At 39.8% G+C, this 20,836-nt stretch overlaps 2 protein-coding genes across 4 annotated transcripts in view; both read right to left on the reverse strand.

Annotated features, from left to right (window-relative positions):
• The window catches only part of LOC115736923, a 51,733-nt gene extending 45,756 nt beyond the window's left edge, over window positions 1-5,977 (reverse strand). For all 3 annotated transcript variants that reach the window (XM_048285025.1, XM_048285026.1, XM_048285024.1), the window contains exons 1-5: window positions 5,664-5,977; window positions 3,182-3,285; window positions 1,700-1,834; window positions 1,277-1,327; window positions 80-174 (exon numbers count right to left, since the gene is read on the reverse strand). In XM_048285025.1, coding sequence (XP_048140982.1) covers window positions 80-174; window positions 1,277-1,327; window positions 1,700-1,834; window positions 3,182-3,285; window positions 5,664-5,760 — 482 coding nt within the window. In that variant the 5' untranslated portion in view covers window positions 5,761-5,977. The remainder of the gene's footprint in view (window positions 1-79; window positions 175-1,276; window positions 1,328-1,699; window positions 1,835-3,181; window positions 3,286-5,663) is intronic.
• Window positions 5,978-11,097: 5,120 nt separating this feature from the next.
• LOC115736997 (FCS-Like Zinc finger 2) lies at window positions 11,098-12,566 on the reverse strand. Its single transcript, XM_030668940.2, has 2 exons — window positions 12,098-12,566; window positions 11,098-11,629 (listed from the first exon to the last, which is right to left on the reverse strand). The coding sequence occupies exons 1-2, from the start codon at window positions 12,385-12,387 to the stop codon at window positions 11,437-11,439; spliced, it is 483 nt and encodes a 160-aa protein (XP_030524800.1). The 5' UTR covers window positions 12,388-12,566; the 3' UTR covers window positions 11,098-11,436.
• Between the last annotated feature and the right edge of the window lie 8,270 nt (window positions 12,567-20,836).

Genomic DNA, 20,836 nt, shown 5'->3' on the forward strand with positions numbered 1-20,836 from the left:
AACAGAAGAGTTCAACACCAGTTAAGAATATTTTCAAACCATGACTGGCAATTATCAAATAAATAAAAAAGGTTCTTACCTTTCCAGATCTTCATATCTGATATGTATATTAGATATAGAAAGCTTCAAGTTCCCAATTATTGTGTTTATCAACGAGCCCAGCCAGGATTGGTTCTTGAAAAAAAAAAAAAATCAACAACATCAAATGTAAATAATAAAGACACATCATGACTCTGCCAAACTAGAGATACATAGCATTGTCATTATATTACCGGAGCGATGTCCCAGAAGAGATCATCAACAGAAACTTTTTACTTGGCAATGGAAGCCTAGCAATGACTAAAACGACAAAGGCTGACATAAACTAGCTAAGACAACTAGAGACTAAAGCCACATACCCTAAGGCTCTGAGCTATACCCTGACCAATCTCTGTCAGATTATATTTATATCAGTTGTTTGGGAACTCAATACATGACCAAGTGCAGTTCTCTTAGTTACATCTCATAAAGGAAGAGGATAGACAGCAGAGAGCAATCATTTCAATTCAGAGAGCATCTCATTCAGGAGCACCTTCCCTAAAATCCCTTCCACCTCGTCACGCTGAAACTAAATATTGAAGTTCCAGTCTAGACACAGGAGAATGCTAGACCTCTCTCTAGGAGGTTTTACGAGATTTGATTGAGTGCATTACTCATCGAAGGAATTCTGTTGATAGAAAGAAGAATGACCAAAAGTTCTTTCCCAGGACTTTAGGCCAATATCAACTGTCCACTGATGAAGTCCTCTAGGGATGGAGAAACTCATTCTCTCGTGCACAATCATCAATAACAGTATTGATTAGTTCCACTGTAGTTTATCATTCATCAAAATACTTTGTCACAATTTAAGTGCCCAACTCTTATGACAGTATCTCTTCGCAATTAAATTCAAATCCAAGAAAAATAAATCCAATGCATGGGGCCTCCTATAATCCATTAAACAATGTGATTGATATGTCCACCTAAAAAAAAGCTTTAAGGTGCCAACTCTGCCATTTGAGCATGAAGTGAAATTTGATCAAAAATGAGCAATGAGAATTTTCCACTAATGTTGATTACTATAACATCTCATGGAGTCCAGGACTAGAAATGTGATGCTATGACGCATTGGAGGGCCTGGGCTGCCTTCCTTTTATTTAAATTTTCTCCTTCCTTTCTTTGAGAGGGTGGTAATAATGAGCTTTACAGAGACATATTTTACTATCTATCAATTCATGCAATGGTTTGCACATCTTACCACTTCTGATTTCAGTTGTTGGGCCCTTTCCAATAGCCTCATCTCCATTTCCTGTAACAGTGAGAAAAGGAGTTAACTTTTCTTCCGATAACTAACTTATCTTCATTGTGCATAAAAACAAAAGAGATGGGAGGATTAATTCCATTAGCAAGCCTACATACATCTTAATAACAGCAAGAGCACTCAAGCACTCGGTTTGACACCAAAAGTCCTCCATATTTCACACAAATTCCTATCAGCAGCAGACAAACTAAGTTCATCTTAGTTCTAATCCAGAAGAGAACATTTCTAGTAACCCTTTCCTTGTGAGGTGTAACGCCATTTGAAAAGCTTCATTTCTTTCCACATGATGAGCTAACTTGTCAACTACAACAATTTCACTTAACAGAGGCATCTAACAAAGTACGGCTCACCATGTCTTACCCTCACTCTGCTTTTCTTAGCTTCTTGAATGGAATCCTCACTACAACCTTCAACACCAGTTGATGGTTCAGCCAATAAAAAAATGCGATCCAGGGAAACCAATACTGGCTCTTGGCCAAGCCTGCTCCAAGGAACCTATAATGCGAAGTACGTAAACCAGCTCTTACATTGTTATTTAGCTCCAGAGAGTAGTAAGAGTAAAGCACATATAACACTTGAAGAAAGAAAGGAAGTGATGCACAAAACGCCCAAAACATATGTTTCAGGCATATATACAAGTCCGGAAAAGGTTGTAAAAGATTAAAAAGGTAAATCGGCCTAGGAGAACGTGCTAAAAGAGAATCACTGCAAAGTCCGAATTCATTACATGCTACTCAAGCCCGGATGACAAATGTGAAAGGAACGGGCAATAATAAAGGCCAACATTTCCAAGGCATCCAAAATCATGGTCTGCAGAGCACATACGGAGCCATCGAACCTAAGCAGGAAGTTAGGTAGCATTATCCTAAAGAGAGATACACCTATCTTCTTCTTTCACTGGGGATGCATGCTGGTCATCATTTATGCTCTCAGTTTACATTCTACTAATTTTCTACACGTCATTCCAAGGCATCCTACTCCAGGCACAGTAAAACAGTAAATAGTCAACAATTTTGCTACTTGATTATACCACAAGACACTACTTTCTAGGCACTTTGCCTCTGCAAGTCATTACTTGTCATCATAAGCCCCAAGCAGTTTCTTCGTTGAAAAAAAAAAAAGGCACCTTTTCTCAGTGCCCCTCTAACTCTACTCTGGTATAGAAGAAAAATCATACAGTACTCCTTTGACACAACGTAGAGCAGACGATCCGAGCATTCTACTGTGAACTAGCCACAAAACCCTGTGCCATGCACAGGACACATTTTCTACAATAATGTTGCAAAACTCCTTATGCAATGTGACAGATGAGAATAAATATAATATGACGAGAAAGTAAATTAGAAGTAACAGTTGACCAACTATAAGCTAAAAAAATTAGGATAATATTGATCTGCTGATGTTTTTAATACAAGAAGATAATATTGATTTACTGCTACAATTTTGACAGCCCAAGGACCAATGTGGTCCCCAAGGTAAGGAATACGTCAAACTTTCATTCAATGAAATTGTTGGCTTTACCCAGATCAGCTATCATTTGACTTATAGCTTAGGAACATATTGAACTCTGTATAGAGTACAAGCTCAATCACATGGGCAACTAAATTTTAAATCTTTCTTTTGTTGAAGCGAAGTTGATGGCTTCTATGAGCTACTACATTATTTTTAACCTTTTTATCTTCAGTTACATTTCTCCAAAATGCCAGACGGTTCAGAATGCATGAGTAATAATTCCAAAGTTTACAGACAAAAGAATGAGATATAAAGTGTCTCCATATCAGAGATGAGACGTCTACATCATTATCCGTTGACTATGATTCCAAGCCCAAATTAGCCACAAACCTTAAGTTTTACGGAACCAAGAAATCCTGCCTTCACCCTCACAGGCAACTTTAAGGCATTGAGTGCCTCCGGCTTCAGCTGCATGTTTGTTAGCTCCACATCACCTATTTAGACACAAGTTTGTCAGTTAAATGTACAAACTTGTAAACAGGATTATTTACGACCGCATATGATAACATTATCTCAACACCATGCATGCCATCACCACCGGGAAAATAAATTTATGTTTGCAAGTTCAACCCCAAACATTTACCCCACCGAAAAGCTTTACAAGGAAGTATGTAACACCCCCGTACAGTCACAATGCCAAGAACAGGCTCACTCCCAGAGTATATTCTGCAGGACTATATGCTACTAGAAACGGCGAAAAGTAATTCACTGGCCAAGGCATTCATCAGCAAACGCTTGACTGTTTTATCAGTTGTTTGAGTAATCACCTACTGCGCAGCCAAGAATAAGATGGATTTGTCATCAAGCATCTGTGGAATTACCAAGCATTTCAACCTTGTTCTGTCTCTCTGATAGATATGGAGTCTCTAAACACTCTCCAACAAACCTAACGAATAAGTTTTGCTGAAAGAAGCCATAGACATATATACTTGCAATCTAGCTCATCTATTTGTTAAAAGCTGCAAGCTTATAATTCTCACTATAAAAGTAAGTAACATATATGCAACACTCCTCAAAAAGCACTTCCATACAACCAGTTTGCATAAGCCATAAATAAATGAAGAAGCATGCATCAGCAAAGCATCATTAAGCTCCAAAGTTCACCGCCATAGAACAGACCATAGATTCAGCATGGGGACTAGAAAGATCGGCCTGACCAGGTTAGTCTTCGGGCCGGTCCAGGTTTTTGGGCCTGAGAAGCTCAGGGTCAAATTGGCCCAGACCAGCCTAAAACATTTAGAGTACTTTTAAAACTGGAAGAATTAAAATTGATAACAGACTAATCTCTGGCCGGGCCTTTTTTCTTTCTTAGCGCCAGCCCTATAGACCGAGCCCAAAAAATCGGGGCCAATACATTCAGCCAGGCCAGATATCCCTTTAGGCCCAGCTCATTTGCACCCCTACTAAAAGAAATCCTATTAAGTGATTCATAAGATTTAGAAAATCTACTTTACAAGTTTAAACCATTTACGCGGATGCCCACTAGTTACACACAAAGCCCATGTAAAACCATCAACAAATGAGAGGATACTTCAACACCCCCTCTCATGTGCAAAGGAGGCTAAAACAGCACATGGAATTGATAAGCAGGGATCCAAAAACATGAAACAAAATTGGGATAAAACGTGACCTGGTTCCAAGGTAGAAAGTCAAACCTAAAAAGTTAAGGACATACTTAATTAGACTTTTACTTTTTATTCTTTGCTTGATCGTGATTCAGAAAATCATGGCTCATCCACAATGCTAGACGTGAGAGCAAGATCATGTGCCAATCATGGCTAAATTGTCGCTTTGATCTCGACCCTATCTCACCTCAATCTCCCCTCCCCTCAACCCGTTAAGGCCTCGGTCTCGACTGGGGAACTATCGTATCTCGAAATTCTTGAAACTTTGATATAACACAAATGTTGTTACATACAGAAAATACAACTATTCCATAATTTTCTGAAAATAGAAAACCTTATAAAATTTGGCGGGAAAGTGGAAAGGTACTTTTTGCTTATTCAGAAATGTAAACAAGGCCCTAAGCCATTAGGTGGAAGGACAGCTACAAAAGGTCCACAAGAATCTCTTAGACAAAATAGAGGGTGCTTTAACAATAAAACTTCAGTGCGAGTCTTCTGCGGATGAGTGATGCCAAATCTCCTACGGACAGTGTGACTGTTCAGATTACCACCATTAAATTAAATGGGGCCTCCAACTACTTGTCATGGGCTTTAATACTGGGAAAACCTTAAAATATATCAGGCTAAAGTGAAGCTGAGTGAGCAAAATAAATTGAATGGTCCTAATGCAGCTGCAATGTTCCCCCACGTCAAAAATGTGCTAAGTAAACACTACTCTAGCCAAAGGCAACCCTGCAAGTGTTACAAAAAGTGGTGGACTCGACGCTATCATTCTAAATCACAAAGAATCGACTCCAGAACCCATCTCCAAATCAGATGTCTATCAAATTCACTAATTGGACAAGCTACGACACAGCACCTCAAGACACAAGCTGACAGTACGTGAGCAAAACCATCATAACTCAAAACTTGGACGGATCAGCGCTACCCGTTTGCGCACCGCCTGCAAGCGATAACTTTGATACTGGAAATTCGTCCAACACGCATAGCACGCCCCATTTCCAATTTCCTAATAGTATACATTTCATGTCTACCCACGTCAAACACACTTCACAAAGACGATCGAGAATGGAGAATTCCAAGGCATTAATTTCGCTATCTCTTCCCCGCGCGCGCAGCCGAAACCGGTCGCTAGCACACTCGTAATACCGAACAGTAAGCGGAGCACACAAAGAGAGGATCGTTACCTTTCCAGACACTGATCTTGAGAGCCTCCTTGTTGAGCCCTCTCACGTAATTCCCCAAGTACCTCTGCAAGAGGTTCGCGACCTGGTCCTCCAACATCCTCTAGTCCTCCTCTCCCTCTCACCTTCCTCTTATTCAGCTCAATCGAGCCCGTGGCTCGCCGGGCCGTGACCGTCTCCGATTGAATCGATAGCTCGATGGCGAGGATCGGAGTGAGCTGACATAGATAGACAGAGAGAGACGCTGCTTCGCCAGAAGTCGCGAGGTCGAAGGCGGTGGGGCTCTGCAGAAACTGGGAAGGGATGGGGAGCGAAGAGATTCGAGTCCTCATGGCCACGTCTGCGGTGGGCCTTGGTGGACCGGAAGGTGTGAGAGCGAGGGAGCGATCAGCTGCGACGCGCCCGTCGGCTGCATGGTGTGGCTCCCGTCGGGAGCTTGCTACGTGGAAGTCCGTCGAGGAGCAGCGTGGAGCGGGAGGATTCTATTGGTCGACGGAGATCGGTTGCCAAATGAGATCGATTCACGAAATTTGCTGAAGTGGACATGACGCTGACGTCGGCTGTTTTGCCCTTTTTGGAAATGAACGCGACCTGGAGGCGGTGGGGGTGTGTACCGTGGCGCCAACTGAGGAGAAACGGAGTATTCTAGGGCTTTATATATTCCAGCCTCTGGACAGCTCATTTCTTTTCATGATTAAATTTCATTTATTTCACGAAAAAATAAATATTTTTAAAAAATATTTTTTTAAGACGATGTGTTATATATTGCTTGTATAAGTAAATTATTCACGAATATATTTAAATATAAATTATTATCAAATACTTTAAAATATTTTTTTACTAATTAATTATTTTATATTTTACAATAATTATTTTAGAATATATATATTTGTCAAATCATAAAACGGACGGAGTCTTAATAATTGGCTTTACAAATGCTGCTTCTAAAACTTATATTTCCTTTAAATCCTACGGTCGCCCATCGTTTGAGTATCGGATCTTCAGGATTTGTAGAAGTGCCATGAAAATGCATAGACATTTGCTTGTCGCTTTCTTTTTTTCTAACACAACATATGGAAGATGTTGGATATTAATCGGTTAAACACTATCGGTTCTCTTTGAAAATTCACCGTTCACACATGATGGGATTATCGGCAAAATTAAGAGAAAGTACAGTAAATATCATAGTGGAGACTTTGAAGGCGCGTTTGTCGGTGTCTTGAGAATATTTCTCTCTGAAAACGATTGCAGATACCTCTTTAAAGTCAATGGATGATGTTTTAATTACTAATAGCCATACACGTCTAAACAAATTCGTCGATGACGAAAATATTTTTTCTACCCTCGTTTTCGAGAAAATGTATATTCATACGATGCCCAAAGTCATGAAGGGTTCGAGCAGTTGAGTGCTCTACTCTCTTTTTTTGCGCGCGGCGAGTTTTGGCGATGAAACAAAGGCAAGGCTGAAGATGGGCCTTGTACGGCATTGGCTCGTTGGTCGTTTGGGAGCCCAAACACGAAACAACTAATTCTCAATTCTAATTCCCCGTTACAAATTTAAAAAAAATACAAAAAAGAATTTTAAGGAACTACAGAAAAATTTATACATGATTTTCTAAACATTTATTTTCCTTTACATATATGTGCATATATATATATATATATATATATATATATAAATTACAAAGTATCAAAAATTTTGCCCTCAATAAACTCAAATAGCAAAAATCGTAAAATATAAACCACTTTGTCAAAAATATCCTATATATGAAGCTGAAGAATGTAAAGTGGAAGACTATAATTATTGTATATGTCAGATATATATAGAAAAGTGTACATTGAGAGCCTATTCATAGTCTACATTACACGACTGTGTAAGAAAATCAAATGAGTTATGCATAATCAAAATAGATATAGATAATCAAAGGAAATGTCCTATATATATATATATATATATATATATATATATATATATCCATAAGATATATAAAATATCTTTAACATCCTTCCTCCAATTCATGGTGAACACACTGCGTGGCATCAAGTTTTGGTGGATCCATAGTGAGGCAATTGATGTATACTAGATCTGGCTTGTATGAGGACGGCAATTCCAATGGTGGTAATCGGTTTCTCGAAACGAGAAGTAAAAAGTCAAGAATTGGAAATACTTGAGTGGAACATAGGCTGATATGACTGTCGTGGCTACAGCAAATGGAATAAGCCAAGCATTGCTAAGCGAATGTTACTATGTGAAGAAGCGCCTTCGCAACATCGAAAAATACCTCCGTCGAAAGGAAAAGCTTGATTTGGCAACGCGTCGCCAACGCCGTAACACGACCCCCGTTGTACTTACTCACACGAGAATGAAGTACTCGGTGAGCACTGTCGAGGGATGGGATGAATATGTTTTGCTACGATGACGCAGATATGCAAGTTGAGAACGATAAAGCTAGAACATAGAATTGGGAACTTTTTGGGGTGCCCGCACACGGTGCCCTAAAGTTGCCTTAGAAAATGAGGCTCTAATGCCAAGTTAAAGAACGTAAAACGGACTATTAAAATTCCTGTTTAAGCACCCTCGCCTCGCAGCACGATGGAATTGTCCGATTGTAGCCCGACACGCTGCTTCAATAGGTCGATTATTGTCTAATGAAATCAAACGAGATATGCATAATTAAAATAGATATATAAAATTAAATAAAAATCCTATATATTTTAGAAGATATCTAAAATATCTTTAACACAATCCTTTAGGGGTAAGCGGTTTCAAGTTCTTTACAAAACCTACCCGCTAGAACGAGTTCCTCATTTTTTGAAACCCAAAACTTACACCCTATATATCTAGGAACGCGGAACCTACATGTCGCAGGTTTTAGGGCACTCGGGAACTTGCCAATTTAAATTTATTCGGTGCTTTTCTTGTTCCTATTTAATTAAACAAAATGAGAGTGAACGCAGCAACAAAAATGAAAGTATATCTTCTTCATATCTATCTCAACATGATGAACAATTAGAAGTTGCACAAACTTTCTGCAAAAAAAAAAAAGTGGTCTTCCTTGATTGTAAAAGTAAGTCGCGTACAAGTTTGTTATGAGATCAAGCATTTAGATTAATCACAACCTCACCAACATCTGTTGTGTTCATAATCTCGCGAATGCAACAATCATTAAGGGCGTGAATGATAACCATTTTGTTTCAGAAATATATTTCTGGCTAGAAATAGTTTTTTCTATTTCCGTTTCTGGATGAGTTTCTGAGCAAAAAAAAGTGTTTGATAATGACATAAAATTTCTACTTCTGAAAAATGTGTCGACCGGCCGACGGCGAGAGGTGGCCGTGGAGACCGACGGCGGCCGGCGGCGACCGGTTGGCGGCGGCGGATATTTGAGAAAAAATGAGATTTCTATTTCTGTTTCTCGGAAAAGTAGAAAATTTTTGTTTCTCATTTCTTCTTCAAATCTATTTATGAAATAACTTTTTATTTCAGAAATAGAAAAATAGAATTGCGTTACCAAAAAGGCTTTCTGTTCGGAAATAGGTTTGAAATAGAAATTCTGTTTCTGGATGGATTTCATGCACCCCCTAAACGGTCACTATAAGAAGTTGGCCCACCTTTACACCGACAAAGGTGGAACCGGCTTTTACATGAATCTTCTCGCGCCGTAGGGCTCAGCTCAACCGAAAAAACACTCGCGATCAATACAAAAGAACGCACCGATCAAAAGAAAAAAGATGCCTCACGGGAATCACAGGCCGCAAAACAGACGCGAGAGAGTTCGAATTTGCTCTCTCGGTCACGAATTGCGACCGCAACCGAAGAAGGGATAGCGATCGAGGGATTCTAACCTACACCAAGAAGACGAAAAAGAATCGAAAGTGTCGCTACTTCACTCGCTTCTTCGCTACCTCGAAGGAGGAGAGTGAGACGAGGCAGAAGCCGCGGAACTCTACCGTCGAGTCTCAAAAGTAAAAAATGTAAAATCTGAATATGTTATGATAGGCTTTTCCCGGTTCCGGTTGGGTTGCATGGTGAACCGGGAATCGGAATCAGAACTGGCGATTTCTGAAAAATACCTATGTAGCACGGACACGACACGGGACACGGGACACGATACGACACGACACGCCGACACGTCCTTTCTAAAAAAATAGAAAATTCCGATACGTTAGGACACGTTGTATATTAAATATATTTTTATATATGCATGATATATTATTATTTTTATAATTTTTTATAAAATAAAAAATTTACCAAAAGAGTTCTTATAATCAAAAGAAAGCTCATGTCATGAATACTTTCGTAATTTGATCCCAACCAGCCTAGAAAATAAATAAAAAATAAAAAAAATAAATCCTGTTAGCTGCACGCTTCCTCTCCTCTCTCACGTCTCCTCCCCTTCTCTCTTTACTTTTTAAAAAATCTCTGACACCTTTCTCCTCCTCTCTCTCTCTCTCTCTCTCTCTCTCTTCCCCTCTTCTCTGTTTTGAAAACACCACCGAAAACCTCTCTCTCCTCTCTGTTGCCCCCCTCTGTCTCTTCATTTCCTGAAAAAATCTCACCCCCCCTCTCTGTCAGTCCTCTCTGTCTCGCGAAACCAACCGCGGCGTCGACCACCATGATTTTTGCTACTGGCTCTGTCCTCCGGCGCTCTCTCGCTCTGTCTTCCGGCTCGTTCGCTCTCTCTGCTCCGGCGTACACGAAGGCTGTTCTCTGCTTGGGCGCTCGCGTCACCAGCTCCCTCTCTCATCTCTCTCATGGCCCGAAACGCTCTTACTCCTTCCCCCACCGTTCTCTGCCCTTCGGATCTACTTTTCCCCGCCCTCTTTCCTCACCGACTCGCGTGTCCCCCGGCGTGTCGTTGGCGTTGACTACGTGTCGGACCTCCGACACGCGTTGACCGCGTGTCGAACGCGTGTCGGAGCGTATCGGACGCGTGTCCGAGTCCGATGCGTGTCCGACACCGACACGCCGAGGGGTTTGGCGTGTCGGTGCTTCATAGAAAAATACTGGAACCGAATCGAAAACAGCGTTCCGATTCATTTTCCCGGTTCCGGTTGGGTTGCATCTGACGTTCCTTTTTTTTTTTTTTCTTTCCGAAAGCTGACGATTTCGATTTGCATAGTTCGCAGACCACGATGACTTTTACTCCTCTCTCTCTCTCTCTCTCTCTCTCTCTCTCACCGCCATGGAAGCTGAGAAACTGAGGTTTCAATACCAGACGGGGCCAGAAAATACCACAAACGCCATTTGATTTTGACAGAGCAGGACTCCCTGCTCGCAGGAAGAGAAACTCCCCGCTGTTTGATTTCAGTAACTCATTTTTACTCCCGCTGAAACTGAACCAAAAGCTAAGCTGGAGCCTCTCTTCATTTCTCTTTGTAAAGTAGGAACGAAAAACTACATAAGAACCGGAGAAACGAGAACGGAAAAGAGAAGAACCAGAAGCCAAAAGCCAGAGCCATCTCATTGTGCACATTCCCAGAACACCACAACCTCAACCTCTCTGTATATCGCATCATCCCCCTCAAAATTATACACCCACGATCGAGAAAAGAAACCGTCGAAATGGGTCCTCGTCCTCGTTTTCCCATCTCTTTGATTTCCTTTTTTTGCGCCTGCTTTGTTGGATCGCCATCTTTTATCTCCTCCTCCTCCTGCTATACTCTCCTTGGCCCCTCCTCTGTCAGCCACAGATCATGGTTTATGGGAAACAGCTTCTTTGTTCATATGTATTTATGTGATGATTAAGTGAGCAAAAAAGTGACGTCTTGATTTCTAAGCAGCTGCGACAGTGCTCGGACGGAAAGCGTAGCCCTGGGCTTTGGTTGGAGAGGTCGATTTCCTCTGGTCCTTCTTCCTCAGAGCTTCCATGGAGGAAGAGAGGTTCCAGTTATTCTCCTTCTCCTTGGCCTCGTCCATCTCTACTTGCTCTTGCCTGCACTCCTCGCTGCAAAATGGTGTGTCCCCTCTGCAATAAACACCATGGAACGTACTCGTATCAGACACAATCAAATATGATCTTCGACGTGAATAATCTGGGACACATAGTAAATTTTTTTTTTTTCTCGGAATAAATCTCTGTTCTTACAAGAAACGAAAGTCTTTGTTTTTCCGTCTGGTTAAGAAAATTTAAGAAAGAAATCAGCCTCAAACTGGACGACGTAAGCCGTGGAAATAAATCGAGATTCTTCGCCAATGAAGTGGAAAAATTAACCCATAAAAAAATTCTAAAAAAAATTCATAATCGCCAGATCCTTCTGGAACTTTCTTCTCCAACACTAATCAGTACTAGCAGAAACCTTTTCATGGTCAAATTACCGATCACTTGAGCACCACAAACCAGGAGACAACGAAAAAAGCAATAAAAAAATAAAAAAAAAAGGCCAAGAAAGCTGAATAAAAAGAAGCCACAGAAAAAAATAAAAAATCGACCCACCTGTACATGAAGATGTCTCTGTTATTCCCGAGCGGCTTCTTGCAGAGAAAACAGGAATCCAAGAAATGGGGTTGGTGATCCTCGAATCTGGCATTGTAGAACCTCGAAGATCTCGGAGACGGGACAGAGTCGGCAGAGACGTTCCTGAAGCCACTCCTGGCGGAGCAGAGAGGCCGAGAGACCAACGAGTTGCATTGCTTCCCGGAGACCCCAGCTTCCATATCGGCCAGAGAGGCCAGCCCGTCGTCTTCCTCGATGAAACAGGGTCTCCTCACAGTCGCAGAGTCCATGGGTTTTAGAGCCAGTTTGTTCGTGCGGTGCACTGCCGTGAATCTTGCCACTCAGGGGAGAAAGAGGGAGAGGTAGAGAGAGGTGTGAGAGAGCAAGTGAAGGAGGAGATGGTTATAAAGAGAGGTTGGCGAGAACGAGGAGAGAGGAAGGGAGGAAAACAACGGCAGGTTTCCAAGAGACGAAGCAGAGCGAATCAATTGGCTGAAACATACCTGCATCTAACATAAAAAATAAAATAAAAATAATTGTGCTGAAATAATTCAGATGTTTTCGACCGGAAAAATAATTAAGATGTGCACTTACACAAACAGCCTCTTCACTTGTCCCGAATTGCAAGAATGCCACTCGAGAGAGACGGGCGACGCTAGACAAGAAAGAACATACGGCTGACCAAGAATTTTCGTGCAAGCAAGCGTTGGGGAAGGTCGACTTAGTGGGTTAAGCATTGGACTTCAAAACTATACCGCCTTTGATAAAGTGATTTTGGAAATAAAATATATCGATTTTCAGGCGGAGTCCTACGCGATACTCGTAACAAGGATAATATTTTATAGATATGTGCGGCCGGAAAAGTTTAAAATTCACGTCGTAAAATAATCAATAAATTTGGAAAGTAAACATTGAAAGGTCTCATGTTCAAATTAACATGCGAAAATGAATTAATATTTAAAATGTGGATCTCTTTAGATTTTTACATTTTTAAATGAACCAATGATGTTTGACGAAATTTATAGCCACTTAAGAAGTGAGAAGAAGGAAAAGGTTTTATCGCATTATCTGCAATACAATCATAGTGTCGAAAGGGAAAGGGTCTATATAACATCAATCGTTCTTCCGGTAAGTTGTAGATGAAGTTATTGAAACAATTTATGCAACACATTTAGGAATTAAAAAAGGTTTTAGAAATAAAGAGACCGAATGAATTATATGATAATGAAATTACAATTGTATATTACACTATCGGCACTCCCGCCACTACCCCGATAGTAGTCACCACTTTCACCCGCGTCACTATCTCCTTTTAGAGGAAAAACGAAACAAATAATCCTTAAATTTTGACCTACTGTGTAAGGTGGTCCCTAAATTTTTGATTGGCCAATATGGTCTCCGAACTTTAATTCAATAAGCAATGTAATCCCCGAACTTTCAATTTATTCAATGTGGTTCCCAAACTTTTGGAATATGTTCAACTAAGTCCCCAAACTATAAAAAAAATCCAATGTTGTCTCCGAACTTGAATTAAGGAATGACTACATTGAATATTTTTCTATAGTTCATAGACTAAGTTGAACATTATCCAAAATTTCGGGGGCCATGTTAATCAAATTAAAAATGCGGGGACCATATTAGACATTGGCTAAAGTGCGGATATCATATTGATCAAATTAAAAGTTTAGGGATCACATTGCATATAGAGTCAAAATTCAAAAACTATCTATCTCATTATCCCATATCCTCGAAGAAGTATATGGGCACATTTTTCTCCTTTTTCCTTGTTAGAACAAGAAAAAAGCGAAAGCATGTGAAAAATGATTTGTTTCGTACCATCGTTAATTCACAAACTTAAAATTTATGTACTAAATATATACTGGTATTTTTCGAAAAAAAAAATGATAAAATCTACGCATAAATTATTAGAAACTTTTCGGCTTAACGAGTGGCGCTTTAAAGAGTAAAAATAACGCATTCATCTAATAATGAATCGATCAAAACACCGACTTACAATGAAGAGACTACTACACAAATACTACAACTTCGGAAAAAACAAAGCATACATCGTCAATACAAAGAAAATTCAATACAAGCGATCTCATTCTATCTTCAATTTGAGAATTATAAATACCTCTCTTTCAAATGAAAGGCGTATGAGCCCGTTTATGGATGATGATAGAAGATTGCAACATATTTTTTTATACAAACAATTTTTCGTGTGGCCGGTGCATCGACCTAGTACAAAATGGCCATCCGACCATAAAAAATTCATAACATACGCCGCAATTACTCGGAGAGTAAAGTGGCCGTATAGATTTTGCTTAATTTGTAACTAGTCATAAATCATAATCCATCGAAAACTCTCTCCTTTTCTTTTTGTGGCGACATTTTCTCGTCCCCACCAAAAACCTCTCGTCCAATATGCTCTGCTACAGAAAAATGTCGAGAGTGGCAACTCCGTAAATTTGAGGTCAACCGGAGGGCAAATGAAGAGAATCAGATGCTCTCGCCTCTTTCGCGGAGGCACTGCGGTGGACGTCTTAGATCTTTCGATCAGCGAGGTGGGACCCACCCCACTTCCTCCCGTCTGTTTCCCCTATTACAATCGCGGGGCCCACCACTCTGAGTCTCCGCTACACCTCCGGTCTAACCTAAAATGACTCGACCTGGTCCCACCCTCATAGAATGCGCGTCGCCGTCACTATCTCGCAGACTCTCTCTCCCTCCCTCTCTCTTTCATTTTTGTACTGTACTATTCTGCTCATGCATCCAAAAATGGTGGTATTATGACCGGGGTTCCGACCGTCCGAGTATGTCGACACTTTTTTTTTTTTTTTGGGGTCAGATTGTCGACGCTTGTTAATAAAAATAATTATTTAAAAAACATAGATTGCACTTAATACGACAAAATTCACAAATGGAAAATTATAAATGGATTTTAAGTGATGTCTTTAACACGTGTCCACAGATATTTTAGCAAAGTCCTTGTGCGTGTGAAAAAGAAAATTCATAAAGTGCCAAGTCCCCAAAAAAAAAAAAAAAACTGGTCCCAGAGAAAAAAAACTGGTCCCAAAATATGATACCTCTTTTTTTCCTCATTTTGGACTTTTTCATGTTATTATTATTTAAAAGCTTTCGCCCATATTTCTTCCTTACATTCATTGACACATGATATCAAAACATTCGTTTGTAGAGCTCAAAATATCTTAAAACACACGGTAAGAGATGTAATACATTAGAAATGACGAACTTCCTCATTCGCTCCTCTAATAAATTTTCAAGGCGTAATTGTTGAAAAAAAAAACCTTTATTTAATTAAAATTTTGTGGGTTTAAGAAGATTGTGTTTAACTTTAAATAAGCTTTAAAGTCAAAGAACTCTGAAACGGGCCTCCACGTGAAGGGGGGGGATGGGCACCTGCTCCGTTTTCCCTGTTTCGGTTTCGGAACTCTCGGGCACCTCCTCCTCTTTACCTAAGATTAACTCTCATTAAAACAGCCAAAATAACAAAGGGAAAAAAAAAAAGAAAGAAAAACATTTAATTCGTGCTAAATCTTTAGTGCTTTTTAGTTTTTAGCCCTCCCCTATTAATATTTCAAGCTTGATCTTGTCATATTTTTACGGACCACGGGTTAGAAAATTTTTCACTTCACAAAGCGTAGTTGTCGATAATTTTCTTTTTTGGTCGAAACTCCGTTGAGATAACTCGAGGCCCACATAATTTCGAGGTGTCTCTAATTTTACGGTATGGTTAAAAAAAAAAAACACCCCGTAAGCTTGAAAGTCGCGTTTAAATATCATAAGCAGGCGATATTTCTACGGAGGTGAGGCGCACGCGCCTCGCCTCGCCGACTCCGAGGGCGCCGCTCCTCGCTTTCCTACATCTACCCACGATGATGTACCAGTTTCCCAAAACCCACGGCTCCGCAATCTCACTCGCCCCAAAACAAAAAATAAATAAAAGGAAAACAAAAACAAAACTGGCCCCACCCTCCCCCCTACCCCCACGGTCCCACCCCCAACTCTGTTCACGTCCCTCGCTTTTCCTCCCTGGATTCCTTTGTCGTTTTCCTCGCTCTCCCCACTGGGCCCCTCCCTCAACTTGTCGCGGGGGCCCACTTGCAATCAAACCCATCGACGCACCCGGGCCCACCCGGACGTGGCCCCACCCTTCACAATGTCGTTGATGATGATGGCGTGGGCTGCCATCACGGGTGTCCTCCCTTTTCTCGCTCTAAATAAAGATCCGAGTCCTAGCTACATTTCTCAAGAGAATTTGAAATTTTCTTCTGATTTATCAGTTGAGTGAGAATTCTGCACGAAAATGGTGGTTTTAGCCTTTTAGGTTTGCATAAATCTATCATTATAGACTCTCCTTTGTCAATCCGAAATGAGATAATAAACGTTCAAAATGGAAGCCAATTATAAAATTCGCTAACAACGTGCGGATACAATTCTCGTAAAAGAGAGATGTTCCGTGGTTAATCACGCTCGAATTGAAAATTTAACCACAACCGAAAAACCATTATAAATTTAAAAATGACATGGGTTCGAGTGGAATGAAAAATTCTTTTTCGTACACCTTTTACATTGATAAAAAGCAGAATTTTATTTTCTTTTTATTGCTAGATAATTTCTTTCAAAAATGGGTATTCCTCGACAAATAAATACCGTAATTATAACTCGAGAGAACCGGACAAAAACAGGTAAAAGGCAAAGGGAGGGGCAGCCTTCCCGCCGCCTGTGTGGCTTTCTTTTTTTTTTTACTTAAAAAAAAAAAAGAAAAAAAAACTAAAATGAAAAATGATGAAAATGTCTTTTTATGTCAGATTTTATTTAAAATATTATTTTTACTTTAGATTTTTATTTAAAATATATTATGTTACTTTAGATTTTTATTCGAGAAAACGGGGGAATTTCGAGTCTTTATAAGTCTGTTCCCCTCTGCAGCGCAGTGCACAGGATGATGCCTCGAAGTGCGGGCAGAGTGGCAGGAGCAAGGCAGAGCTGACCCCTGCCCGTACATGCGCGGGTTGGCGCACACGTGTGGCATCCGAACTCGCGACGGCCGTCCACCTCAGGCTCGTCGTCTCGCGCCACGTTTCAGGTAAAATGGACAGGCGTCGCTGCCTCCTTCCCAAGCTTAAGAAGAGGAGGACTATCAACCCAGTTGATTCACGCCGCGTCATGCCACGACACGAAGCTCGAGGACACAATCCCCTGCTTCTGAGTCCTCGTGGGTTCGCTTCCCCTTCCCCCACGGATCGGCCCTCGTTCTTTATTAGCAAAATTACTCATTTGTTTGCGACAATCTCGTGTTGATGTGTAAAACACAAGCAAATTGGATATAAATCCGTGGGCATCCCGTTTCGTCTTTTCCCCTAGATTTTACGTGGATACCACGGGTTGGACGTGTTAGCGTCAAAGTTTAATGCCCGGCGACAACGAGAGAGATAAAAAAATTTTAAAATAATAAACAACAACGTTAGGCGATTGCGACACCAAGGGCCGTAATTAGTTACATTATTATATTACTTATTAATAAAATGACATTTAGTGCTAATTCGTAGGGATGAGCGGTTCTAAGTTCCTTACAAGTTCCATCTAGAACCCGAAACTTACCCGTCGAAACAGGTTCCTTATTTTTTGGAACCCGGAACCTACCCGTCATACCTTGAAACCCGAAACCTACCCTGTCACGGGTTCTAGGATCGGTTCCGGGTACCCGAGAACCTATCATTTATTTTATTTTATTTTATTTTTTCATTTTTTGTTAACCAAAATAAGAGTGAACGATACAACATCTAAGAAAAAGTAGAGGTGAGTGGTTTTAGGTTCCGTACATATTACATTTAGTAGGGGTGAACATGATTCCAAGGTAGAACCGAGAATCTGGAACCGGAACCCGTAGGATCCGGTTTGGTTCCGGGTTCCAAAGTATGCGGGGTAGGTTCCAGGTTCCAAAAATTGAGGAACCTGTTCTAACAGGTAGGTTTCAAGTTCCACTACCTATAACGTGGAATCTGAAACCCGAAACTTGGAACCCGAACCCTAGATCTTGAAATAAATTTTTATATTTTTCTTCGTATATGTTTTTGCACGGTTCTACAATGTTTTATGGTATTCGATGATGAGTGTATAATGCGGAGCCAAACAAATTTTTAGGTTTCATGTTCAAAAAAATGATAAACGTGTTCCAACAAATTGGTTTCGGGTTTTAAATGTAACTTATGTGGAGCTTAAAACCACTCACCTCTACTTTTTCTTAGATGTTGTAGCGTTCACCCTCCTTTTGCTTAACTAAAAATGAAAAAAGAAAATAAAATAAAAGAAATTGATAGGTTCTCGGGTACCCCGGAACCGACCCTAAAACCTGTGATAAAAAATAAGGAACCTGTTTCAACGGGTAGGTTCCAGGTTCTAGGTGGAACCCGTAAGAAACCAGGAACTGCTCACCCCTAACATTTAGAAACCGAAACCAATCTATTGGAACACATTTATCATTTTTTGGAACCTAAAACCTAAAAGTTTGTTTGGCTCTAAATTATACACTCGGTATCGGACGCAATAGAACATTGCGGGATCGTGCACAAATACATACCAAGAAAAATATAAAAATTTATTTTAGGATCTAGGGTCCAATTTTTGCACAAGTTACTCATTAGAATAAGTTCCTCAATTTTTGGAACCCGAAACCTACCATACATACCTTAGAACCTGGAACCAGACCGGATCCTACGGGTTCCAATTCCAGGTTCTCGGTTCTACCCCGGAATCATGCTCATCCCTACTAATTCGTGTTCTTTTATTCTACAAGACGACAATCTGCTCATTTAGCTCGAGCTTGCATCTTTTTCTGAAGGTAGTGTGAGTGAGGTATTCTTTTGCCAAATCTCTCGAAAGATTACATAGTCTACTATTCAAGGTCTACGTAGATTAAGTGGGCGTTGAGCTTTCTATAAGTTAATGTTGCATGAATTTATTTCTGCAAATTCATTCGGCGAGTGCCTAGACCATGCACGAAAATCGAATTGAGATACCACCAACTACCAAAATGATGCTATGTTAAAATTGAGATTGTGTGATGCCTTTATGAATCTGATCTTATGTATGGTTCGAATAATAATCTAAAATGAGTCGTCTATAAGTCGGACATGGTAACATAGGTGGCAACATCACATTATATGTCTACACATCTCTTGATTCAATGCCAGTGGAATTGTTTCAATTGATCACGCGTGTTTACAAAAGCTGTAAACCATGAGCACACCATCCTTTGGTTTTCCATCAAAACATGGGCGATCCAATGTACTATAGTGCACATGGTTTTCGAAGGAAACTAGGGTTTTTGTTATGATCGATTCTTCCATGGTATCTTCTGGGGGGTTAGGTGGAATTTATAGCCAATTAAGTTGACTTTGTTGCTAATTGGAAGGGAACAAAATTTAAGAAATTACATATACTATATATTTAACGCATCTCAAACTTGGTCTAGGCATTTCTTCCTGCTCTTCAAGCGGAGCTGGAACGACCATGGGTTTGGTTTTTAATTATTCTCGACGTGTGCGGTTCCAATTATTTTCATGAACTTGCATTATTCTTTGTCGTGGCGCTTTGTGAATATGGCTAGCTCATTAATGGTTTTTTGAACAGTCACTATCCAAAATATTTGAATATTAAAATAATATAATATAAGCAAATGATTCTTTGACAGTCTGACAATCTTGTTAGTTATTTATTACCGTAGATTCACGTATCATTATCGCGTGTTTTGTATAAAACACTAATTAATTAGAAGATCATAAAGTTAGAAATAATAATAGTAATGTTTGATTGTCAAGATAGCAGTTTCCATTAATATATCACGTGTTTAAGGTGGTCTGCCAAGGTTTGCTAATAAGAATAGTTAAAGCAACCGGAAGACAAGAGAAGCTTCGTGGTTAATGTTGTATTTGTTGACTAACGATGTTGATTTCACGCCAATGATGCCGTACAAATCTCGGGATTGCTTATTATTTTTGGCCTTTAAAAAGACAATAAGTCAGTCCAAGCTATTCGATGATTCTAAGGGGAAAATGTGGGGTCAATGATGTGGAATAAATTACCAAAAGAAAGAGAGATAGAGAGAGAAGATAAAAAGAATAAAGAAAACAAATGAAAGTTTTTTAAAATGTGAAGCACCAAAAATGTTCCAAAAGTGCCTTACCCCCCCCAAAAAAAAAGTTCCAAAAGTGACATGTGAGATCTTTAAAAAAAATCAGAAAATTTTAAGACCGAAATGTGGTCATGAGCTATTTTAGCCTATTTGTTATGAAGTTTTTTATTGTATAGTATGCTTCTTAGTATAGAATTCTTCCCATTGTATATCCCCTAATTAGGGTTATCGGATGTCATATATATATATATATGTATGATAGGATTGAGTATTGTATATGTACAGAAAAAAAATATTCATTGAATGAAATAAAAGTTTTTCTCTTCACGAAATACTGTTTTCTCATTTAAAAATCACTCAAGATAAAAGTTATAAAATACATTATTGATTAAACCCAAACACACAACATACTTGATGATTTGATCACAAAATGTAGGGTTTTCCCCATATTGAAAGGGTATTTTAGTTTATTATTAAAAGGCGGTGTTTTAATACCTTCGCCTTTAGACTTTGGAAAGCCTCCCTTTTGAAGCAAATGATAATATTGGAACGAAATGCCGAAAACAACGATTTAAAAGCTT

The sequence above is a fragment of the Rhodamnia argentea genome, chromosome 9 (genome assembly GCF_020921035.1).
Source record: "Rhodamnia argentea isolate NSW1041297 chromosome 9, ASM2092103v1, whole genome shotgun sequence".
Lineage (NCBI taxonomy): Eukaryota > Viridiplantae > Streptophyta > Magnoliopsida > Myrtales > Myrtaceae > Rhodamnia > Rhodamnia argentea.